At 27.5% G+C, this 11655-nt stretch overlaps 1 protein-coding gene across 1 annotated transcript; it reads right to left on the bottom strand.

Moving 5' to 3' along the window:
* Window positions 1–298: 298 nt before the first annotated feature.
* LOC145098150 (uncharacterized) lies at window positions 299–9447 on the bottom strand. Its single transcript, XM_079035821.1, has 5 exons — window positions 9349–9447; window positions 1732–1815; window positions 1425–1604; window positions 1150–1336; window positions 299–399 (listed from the first exon to the last, which is right to left on the bottom strand). Exons 1-5 carry the CDS (start codon window positions 9445–9447, stop codon window positions 299–301), a joined length of 651 nt encoding a protein of 216 aa, XP_078891947.1.
* Between the last annotated feature and the right edge of the window lie 2208 nt (window positions 9448–11655).

Here is an 11655-nt window from a genome sequence, read left to right as displayed (position 1 = left end):
AGATAGTGTTAGTTTGTAGTTGGGTGTTGTTCTTGGCAGTTCTTGTTTACAAGTTGTAAGCTTTTCAATATTGTTTTTATGGTTTTGAAGTTGTTAGGTCAATAAATTGTTGTATTTGTAACGTTAAAACAAATGTTGTAGTCGTTCTTATGTTGTATGTATTGATAAGTAATTAGTAGGTCATTAATTTGTTGTAATTGTCGTAACGTTATATTTTTTGCCATCCGTTGAGTAAACTGTAAAAATAAACTAATAATCAAATCCAACATTAATTTATATATACAATTATATAATCCAACTACATAGGACCAAGACTAGATCGCCAAATAATTTTTGTCATCCGTAGACGGAACTCTAAAGCTGCGTTCTTTGGGTCAATAAGAACACGTATTGGTTGACCTGAAACCAATTGCTCCATAAACATACAAACAAAAACACCGCAATCTCCCAAATGACTACTTTGTTGGGGAATATTTTCTTCATAAATGAATTGCATATTCAATAGAATCCTTGGGATGTTCCTCCGGGCCCAATACTTAATCTTGTCCAAATAATTTGCCACTCGACGTTCAAATTTGGAAAAGATTTCTTCAGATTTGAATTTTTCATAAGCCCCTCTACCAAGACTGTCATAAATATGCACTTCCATTGACGCTAATCGTAGTTCCCCAAATAGCCAATGATTAGGGGATGAATGAATCGACAATAAGACCTGTATAAGGATCAGAAAATAAAATTATGTTTATTTACATCACAATACAAAAACATAACAAAAAAAAAACGATATTATTTTCAATATAAACAATTAAGTTTACCGTATCAACATCCCACCAAGCAACCATGAAGTTGGGGTACGTAGCAATACCAGCCATAAACGCCCTCCAGTCCTGTCCTTCTTCCAAAGCATGAGAAACAAAAAAACTTGGAGGCATTATTGTATGTCGGTCGCTCTCAAACCGTCTCTCCATCACTAGTCGGTACCAAATGGTTATATGCTGCACACATGATAGTTTTGTTATTGACTAAAAAACAATTAACTTTTAAAATAATAAATTAACAATTAATTTACCGCTGACTCCAACCATCCGTCGTGTGTATGCCCAAACAATGAGCTCCAAAAATCTCTATCTAACACGAAATTAAACAAACAATGCTGGACATCATATGAATGAAATATATAATTTTGGATGACAACCTCACCGCCTGCTACGTAAGGTTGCAGGCGCAACATGGAGAAGTCATGAGCAACACCAAAAATTGGAGGAGGAACGAGGCTTGTTGATTTGATATCAACCTTCTTTTTTGTTCTTCTTTTTTGCTTCGGTGTCGTGTGCAACTAAAAACAATATTCAAATGTTTAAATCTATATCTTTCAGATAATTCACATAAACATAAAATCATCAGTTTATAAATAAAACGAATACCTCGGTGTAAGGAGGGCACAAATATTGTGATGGTTTTCGAGTCCTCGGTTTATCGGGTGTAACTTCTTTGCCATCATCATCATCAAAATAATCTACAATTCCCGTTATTATTAGTTCGTCTTCGTCCGGCACATCATCATCAAATTTGTTCCCCGCATTGTCATTCCTCTCCTCCCACTCCTACATTAAAAATAAAACTTTATACTTAATAACGAAATACACATAATTTAATAAGCAATAATATCTAATTAAATAAATGATTTATCTACTAAAAACAAAATATTTATATTAATGTAACTATAAGAACCTCTTTAACTTCACTATAATCATTTACATCAAACACATCATCATCAAATTTGTTCCCCGCATAGTCATTCCTCTTCTCCAACACCTACATTAAAAATATAACTTTTTACTTAATAACGAAAGACACTTTATTAAAAAGTAATTATTAAAATCGTAAAGGTAATATCTATAACAACCTTGTCGTCTTGAATATCACCAAAAACATTTTCAGTTGTATTGTTTTTATTCATCACTTCATCTTGCACAACCTATATTTTCAAATATAAAATATGAACACAGGTATTCATATATGTTAATAAAATTTAAAAAATAATGTAGCGTGTAACTAACATGTTCATCATAATTTCTTTGTGACACTATCGGATCATCAAAACTAATGTCGTTCCAAAATTGTTCAGTATTCACTTCTTCAACAAAAACCTTTGTAGGTTGTCGGTTCATAAACACATGCTACTCCAGTGCATGTAGCCGTTTCAACACCTCATCTAGGTTGTGTTTCCCACTGCCCCGACCTCTACCATGAGAGCGACCTCTAGACAACATACTAGACGAAGATTCGTCTTGTCTCCTAAAATGGTCCCGTACTGGGGATGGAACTGCTTTCCCTTCACCATATACATACTTTTGAAATGACATATAATAAGAAGATGTCATCTCACCATCACCCGGTAACATGTTTTGTCTTGGTGGTTGCCCCTCCTAAAAAATTAAACATATTAAAAATGCATATAAAAGTATAATAATCAAGTTTATTAATAATAAATGAAATATTTTTAAACCTGCATCTTTGACCAAATCTTGTTCACGTCAACCCATTTCAATTTTTTTGTTCCACTCCATCGTTTCATCTGAGGCAAGTCTTTATTTTTTCTCGATGCAAATCCACATGCACGAACAGCCGGAATCATCTCATATATCCATATCTACAATTTTTTACAATTACAGTAATAAAAGTTAAAATTAAAATAAAAAACATAACAATAAAACAATTTAAATATAAGAAAATTTTTATACCCTTATTGGAGCCGTAAATCCTGAGACGGAGTACTTTAAAGTTTGACCACGCTCAGAAAGTGATAAATAATTATGTATTTTGTTCCATGTATCCTCAAGGTCAACATAAGTAAAATCGCAGAGATAGCTACCCCAAGCGAAGCTAACAAAACAAAAAAACAAAATTGGTTATTATTTAAATTATAACTTTAATAAAATAGAACTTTTAACGTAAACAAAATATACATGTTCCAGATATCCAAATTCTCAGCAAAAAAAAACCAATCTTGTGGCACCCGATCATTAACTTCTTTACCCAAAAAACCTTCACACAAAATGTATATCAAACATACTCTAACTGCGTCAACGTCGTCAAGTGCTAGGAATGTTCGATTTAAAATTAAACGTTTCAGGTCGCCGATTTTCACTGAACTATTAGTATGGTCCGGAAATAGCCGTTCACGCAATAAACATCTTTTTTTACTGCTTAATAATTTTTCCGACCCCTTTCTCCCAATGTTTTTTGGATACTCCCAAAAATTGAAGCCGGTAATCAAACAAAACTCTTCCGGCCCATAAACCATTTTCGTATTGCCTACACGAAAATATAATCGTTTTATTCCATCTGGAAATAAAACAGGGTCCGGCCGGATCTGATGAAGGAACATTTTATGAAACAATAATGCGTCCCCTTGTAAACGAGAGACACCAATAAAATAACCAAAGACGGTATCTCTGAAAATGGCACGTCTGACATCATCTAAAACTTCAAATACTTCTCATATGTTACCGCCCGAGCCTTTTAAGTTCGCAAAGGCTTTCGTATTCATAAAACTAAAATCATGCTGCAAAAGAAACAGAAAAACAAATTAGAGAACTAAAAAATATTTTGTTTTTAAAATATATGATTACGAACTGCACTAAGTACATAAACAATTAGTAATGCAAATACAATTTCTTAATTACTAATATATATATCCGATAAAAAACAATAACATACACATATATAAACAATTTTCCAAGTTATACAACAAATATATTTACGATAAAAAACAATATCATACATAATTATATAAACATTTTATTAAACAAATTTTCAACTTAAACGACAAATATATCAACGACAAATTTTCAACTTAAACAAATTTTCAACTTAAACGACAAATATATAAACAATTTTTATCTTTCTAATTAAAACTAACATTTTATAACCATATAAACAAACAATTTTTAAAATAAAACAACAACCAAATTAACAATTTTGCAAGTTATACAACTTTATACAAATTTTCAACTTACACGACAAACACAAACAATTTCTAACAATATATATACAACAAATTTTCAACTTATACAAATGTTATACTTATACGACAAATATATATATACAAACAACTATTTTGCACATACTATAATTTAACTATTTTCCACTTTATATAAACAATTATACGATAAGAACATACAAGTTTTCAGGTTATACAACAACTAAAAAACAACAAAAATAACAAATTGTAAACATTATCTACGCAGTCTCTACTTGTACATTCAAACAAACACTAACAAAATAGCATTTAAACTTCAAGTATACTAAAGAAATATTAAAACTATCAAACACAACAAAATTACCCTTTTTTAACACTAAATAATACAACAAATGATAAAATAAAAAATAAGTTTAAACATTAAAAGAGTTAAAATCTAACCATATTTGCGGGATTGTTGACATAATCCTTCATTTTCTTTAAAAACTAGCCAAAATTCCGAGATAAGCCCAAAGATAGAGAGAGTTTTTGTGTAGAGATGGGTGAAAAATGGAGAAAAAAAACGTTTATATAGTAAAACGGGAAGGGATTTCGCGGATGAGATGCAATTTTGCAGATGGAGCATCTCATCTGCGAAAGTACAAGCACCTAAAGCACAACTGTGCTTTAGGTGTTTGTACTTTCGCAGATGAGAAGCTCATTTCGCAGATGGGGCATCTCTATCTGTGAAATCGTTGGCTATTTTTGTAATTTCGATATTTTTTGGCTATTTTTGTAATGTCATTAGTGTAAATGGCTATTTTTGTCATTTTCTCTAAAAACATTTAAAAAATTAATTAGGTGTCCATATTGCAATATAGGGTATCTTTTTAGCCATCCCCATTTTTTTTCATAGCCTAATCATTATACTTCCTAATAACTTTTCTTACATTATTATTGTCTAATCATTATTAATTTTATTATTTAGTAATTACATTTTTATTTCCAACTAATTTATTAAATTGCTTTTTCTTATTTAAATATTTAAATTCAAACTTATTTTTACATAAATAAGTTAAATAGAGCAAACATATAATATAATTATATTTTACAAACTATGATGTACGACATTAAATGCATTATACAGTAACTTACAGAATTATTTTTACGTTGTTTTTTGTTGGCTTGATTTCATTTTCTTAGGTTAAGAAACACATAAAAACAAAATAGTAATTAAAATTTACATAGTATTAAAAAAAGTTAAATTAAAAATGTTCTACAAAATCATAGTTTTCTTTAAAATACTTTCGGTATGTATCGCATTTTATTATTTGATTTATTGAAAATTGTCAAAAAATTATGGGTTTATTTTATGATTTAGTAATTTATTTATAATTAAAAATTCAATATTAAAACAAATTGATAAAATATTTGGTCGAACGATAATGCCGAAATAGGAGGCATTATATACATCAAAGAATTATTCATGTATAAATTCAATATTAGAAATTATATGTCGTCGGCGCTTCTCCAGACCACCGGAACCACCGAATCGTCGTCATGGAAACACCCTCGGCTATCGAGTTTTCGCCTTGTCGGACCACAATTTAATATTATTTGTTTATGGATTCTGATTAGCTTATTTATAGCTCGAAACCTATTATAAATTAACATATAATTGTTTCGCGTTTCGGGTTAACTTATGTATAATTCGAAAACGTCAAAATTAAAACTAAAAAATAATAACCGTTTCAGATTAGCTTAAAATAAATATATATAATTTACTAAATAATAAGATATATATATATATATATATTCTCCCTAATAAATGAAATAATTTTGCCACATGTCACTCTCTCATTAATTTTGACAAATGTAACTTTTTTGTATTTTTGATTAAATGTTTTTCCGTTTGTCATTTTCTCATTTTTTTATCTTTTCTTAATTAATACATAATATTTACACCTCATTTAATAATTACCTTAATTAAAAATAACCAATAAATTATAATATTAGTACTCATATAGTATTTAATATGTTTCTTTTTAAATTCGAAATTTAACTTTTAAATTTCAAATTTAAACAAAATTTTATTTAAACTTTCATATTTAACTTTTTTGTTTTATCAAATCCGTATAACATACGAGTTTCACACCTAGTGTGTGTGTGTGTGTGTGTATATATATATATATATCCTATTTTAATAAATGAATAGGTTTATTCTCATATTACCAAATGTTATACTATTAGAACTCCTTATTAATATTGTATGTTACACATCATGTCACTTTTCAACCTATTAATTATCAACTTCAAATTTTAGATTTTTTCACTCTAATTACATTAAATTATTAATTAATTCACCATTTTAAATTTCAAATTTTAAAATTTTTCATTCTAATTATATTAAATTAATAACATTAGATTAAAAAATAAAATTAAATTAATACAGATTATAAGGTGATATAACTTCATGTATTTATTTAAATCAACGATTACGATTTTATATAACTAAAACTATCTTTTAAATAATAATTTATTAATAATTTTGATTTTTTAATATAAAAATTTAATTAATTTTATAACCAATATATATATATATATATATATATATATATATATATATATATATATATATATATATATATATTAATAAATGAATAGGTTTATTTTCATATTGCCAAGTGTCATACTATTAGAACTCCTTATTAATATTTTATGTTACATACCATGTCACTTTTCAACCTATTAATTATCAATTTCAAATTTTAAAATTTTCACTCTAATTACATTAAATTATTAATTAATTCGCCATTTTAAATTTCAAATTTTAAAAATTTTCATTCTAGATATATTAAATTAATAACATTAGATTAAAAAATAAAATTAAATTAATACAGATTATAAGGTGATAACTTCACGTATTTATTTAAATCAACGATTATAATTTTATATAACTAAAACTATCATTTAAGTAATAATTTATTAATGATTTTGATTTTTTAATATGAAAATTTAATTAATTTTATAGCCAATATATATATATATATATATATATATATTAATAAATGAATATGTTTATTCTCATATTGCCAAGTGTCATACTATTAGAAATCCTTATTAATATTGTATGTTACATATCATGTCACTTTTTAACCTATTAATTATCAATTTCAAATTTTAAAATTTTCACTTTAATTACATTAAATTATTAATTAATTCACCATTTTAAATTTCAAATTTTAAAAATTTTCAATCTAATTATATTAAATTAATATCAATACATTAAAAAATAAAATTAAATTAATACAGATTATAAGGTGATATAACTTCATGTATTTATTTAAACCAACGATTATAATTTTATATAACTAAACTATCTTTTAAGTAATAATTTATTTAAAAAAATTATTAATAATTTTGATTTTTTAATATGAAAATTTAATTAATTTTATAACCATGGTTTTCACGGGTTATATATATATATATATATATATATATATATATATATATATATATATATATATATATATATATATATATATATAGACAGAGAGAGATTAAAAAGAGACAAAAAAATATAACCTAGATAATTTATTACTGAAATGATTAGTCAATAATTATGATTTTTAAATATGTATAGATTAGTGTGTAGTAGATTGGTGTATGAAAAAAAACACCCATAGGCTTCAATTCACACATTCAATTTATCGGCTTTTTATTTATTTTACATTTATGTTATGTAGAAAAATGGTTTGTTTTAATGTTTTGAAATATATATCTTTGAATTTAAAGTTTAAACAATTTCATAAACTCTATTTTTCATACATATATGTTTCATATGATGCGTGAAGTGCTTGTTCCAAATGTGTACATTAGTAACATCATATTAATTGAAACCACAAAAATGGTTCGATTTTTGCATAATTTGAATTGTATTCTTCATTTTCTTGCTCAAATCCATTTATATATATATATATATATATATATATATATATATATATATATATATATATATATATATATATATATATATATATATATAGTATTCTAAAAGGCGCGCCATGGCGTGAGGCGTGGCTTCGCCGTTACGAAAAGCTTCATAACGTTGCTGTTAGGCGTGGCGCGTGGCAAGGCGTGATATGGCGCGCCATGTCGTGTTATGGCGCGTGTTTTTTCGTTTGAGACACAGTTTTTTACTCTTTGTTATGTCTTTTCAAATCGAAGATACAAGTATTGTGGTTTTTGTTAACTTTTTGTTATTAGTTATTGATCTAACACTTCTAAAAAGTAGTTATATTTAATATAAATTTATATTTATGTGGTAATATAATTTTAAATTAATACAAAATCGCCGCCTTACATCACGCGTTGAAAAACGTCATGGCTCGCCATGGCTCGTTAAGCTTGAGGCTTGGCCTTGCCGCCACGCCACGCCTCACGCCATTTAGAACCTTGTATATATATATATATATATATATATATATATATATATATATATATATATATATATAGGTTCATGTTCATTTGAGACCATTCTAATTTTGTGAGACTGTGAGACCAAATCTAAAAATAATTTAAAATGCAAAATAAATGGAAAAATCCAAAAACTCTTTTTTTAAATATTATTTTCGGAACTTGAATTAACTAGAAAAAATAAAAAATAAAAAAAAAGTAAAAAAATCACGTTTTTTTTTTTTAAAAAATACGTGAAATATTCTAATAGAATATTACAGTAACATATTATAAAAAATAATTTTAAAATGCAAAATAAATGGAAAAATTTAAAAATTCTTTTTTTAAATATTATTTTCGGAACTTGAATTAACAAAAAAAAAATAAAAAACAAAAATTCCATTTTTTTTGAAAAATACGTGAAATATTCTAATAGAATATTACACTGTACATATTTTAAAAAAATAATTTTAAAATGCAAAATAAATGGAAAAATCCAAAAATTCTTTTTGTAAATATTATTTTTGGAACTTGAATTAACTAAAAAAATAAAAATAAATATAAAAATGCGTCTCACGGTCTCACAAAATTAGGCCGTCTCACATGAACCTAACCATATATATATATATATATATATATATATATATATATATATATATATATATATATATATATATATATATATATATATATATATTATGGAGTTTTGGAGTTTCTTTGGAGCCAGGAGGGGCAGTGCCCCCCCCCCCCTGATTTTTGGGCTAGAAGCCGGAATTATAGTTCAAATTTTTTTTTTGTTATTGGCCTGCTGTTTTCAAATTTGGCTTTTGGCCCCTCCCGATCCCTCACAGACTCCAAATCTCCAATAGTCCAATATACGAATTCTCCAAGCGATTCTTCAAGAAATCAAAATCGTTCGTCCAATATACGAATTCTCCTGTGACCTTTGTTGCTGTCTCGCATTGTGTTGCACTGTCGTTGTCTCCGCCTGGTCTCACTCTCGAGTCTAAAGTCTCGCCATCGGCCATCGCCATTCGCCAAGTCTTGAAGTCGCCATTCACAGAAAATAGAAAATCAGAAATCAGGTATGGTCTCGTATGGAATCCCGATTCCCGAATCGGCGAATCCTGTTCTTTCTTTTCTAGTTCTCTACTTCTTCTGCTCTTTCTTTAATTCTTTTGATTGTTGATTGCTGAATGTTGATTGTTGATTGTTGTGTTGCTGCTGCACTGCTGCTATTTGCTGCTTCTGAGTTTCCCTAATTCTCTCGGTCCAAACTCCAAATTAGGAATTAGAATTTCTTTTTAACTTGGCTGTCATTTGCCAAATGTCAATTAATAACCTTTTGATTTCAGTTTTGGATTAAATTAATTGTTGACAGTTATGACTTATGATTTAACGTAAGCTCTAGGACACCAAAAAGGAACAGAAAATTATTGATTTGGTCATTTGGTTATGCACTTATGCTTCAAACATAACTAATTATTGATTTTGTCATTTGGTTATGCACTTATGCTTCAAACAAAACTGAAAATCAACAAGAGATTATTGATTTGGTCATTTGGTCATTGATCTGTTTTCACTTAATCACTTTTGATTTCAGTTTATTTTTTTCATTTTTCAGTTTTCACATATTGTTAATTGTTAAATGAGTTATTGGTAGATGATAAAGAAATGAATTGATGAATTTAAAGACATTAAAGGTTGTCGGACTGAGTTGTAATCATTTTTCTATGTGTTTTTGGTGTTTATTTGTTGAAAACAATTTTTTTTAAGAATGTTAATTTCAGTTTATAGTATTTTCGGCCCCCCAAGTTAGTTGTTCAAGCTCCACCACTGTCTATGAGAAAATGTAGAAAACATCAAACAAGTGGTAAGAAAACCATTTTCCACAGAAAATGGTTCAACCACATATTATAACTGTCAAATTTCAAACATATTATATTTAGATTTCAGATAAAAACATATTTTTCTATAAATAAATTAAATAATTAATTAAAGAAGTTATCAAGAATGAATTGACCTCCAAATTTCTAGGTCAACTTTGTAGTATGATTCAAAACCAACAATGATGAACAACAAGGCATTTTCGGAATATAAAATCTTGTACTTGTAGAGCATCAAACCTGGTCCATTAAATATTATTCCACATGAAATATGTGACTCAAAAAGAAAGATAAGTTACCTTCACATTAGCTGAATGAAGATAAAGATTATATACATATTTAAATGCATCGATAAATGTTGTAAATAGAACAAAATAACATAAGAGTAAATCTTTTTTAAACAAAAAAATACATTAAAGCATAAAAGTTTGCAAGCAACCCAAATCTCCATCATCGCCATAAAACCCCACAAATATGAAGCCAGGGACCTGATTAGATTATAGACCTGTACCAAAATGGATATGAAAAAACAATTTATTTACTCCTAAACATTGAAAGTTACATCCATATCATTGCAATTTATAAGCTGAAATCAGTTTCTAACTGTTGTGACCTAAAAAGTGTTATGCTAATTTCATGAGAAATTTTTCCTAATCACACGTAAGAAAACACCAAAAAGTAGATTATATGACATAACATTCAATAGTTTGGTTACTAATTTGTCAAATTCTTCTACAAAGAAGCACCTAGATTAACATAAAATCAAAACATGTAGTCTTTGGATTTCATGAAAAAGGAAAACATCTATTAAAATTTAAACTTGCTAATCATAAAAAGCAATAGTTTGACTATGAAAAAAAAACTTCTCATTAGTTCCAAAGAGAGACTGAAAACACATTTGAACACAAGGTTGATTATTTCTCTTGAATATTTCATCAAACACCTTTAGATGGGTCCATCAATCACCAACTTTTGGGAGGAAGTCACCAAACTTTGTCAATCATAAACTCTTAGAAAGATCAATAATAGTTGTATTGATTTCATAATTAGTTACTAATCACAATCAATAAAGTAAAACATGTAAGAAGGAAGAGTTTTAATTCACCAACAAAAACCTTAACCAAGTGATTTTTTTTATGATACCTTGTAGAAGAACCGGAAGTAGAGGAGAGGAACCTTAAAGGGGTGAAAAAACAGGATATAGACAAAAGACAACTGAGTAAGTCGTTGCTTCACCATACATGTACTTAATAGCCAGGCTTATCCTTTCGAAAAGTACCTCTACAAAAACCATACGCTCCCATGAACATGTTCTTGACTTCTTTCAATGCTTGGATCTGAATTAGACAA

The sequence above is a fragment of the Lactuca serriola genome, chromosome 4, assembly GCF_051521515.1.
Source record: "Lactuca serriola cultivar US96UC23 chromosome 4, Lser_US96UC23_V15, whole genome shotgun sequence".
Classification (NCBI taxonomy): domain Eukaryota; kingdom Viridiplantae; phylum Streptophyta; class Magnoliopsida; order Asterales; family Asteraceae; genus Lactuca; species Lactuca serriola.
This window is presented reverse-complemented; position numbering and strand designations above follow the sequence as displayed.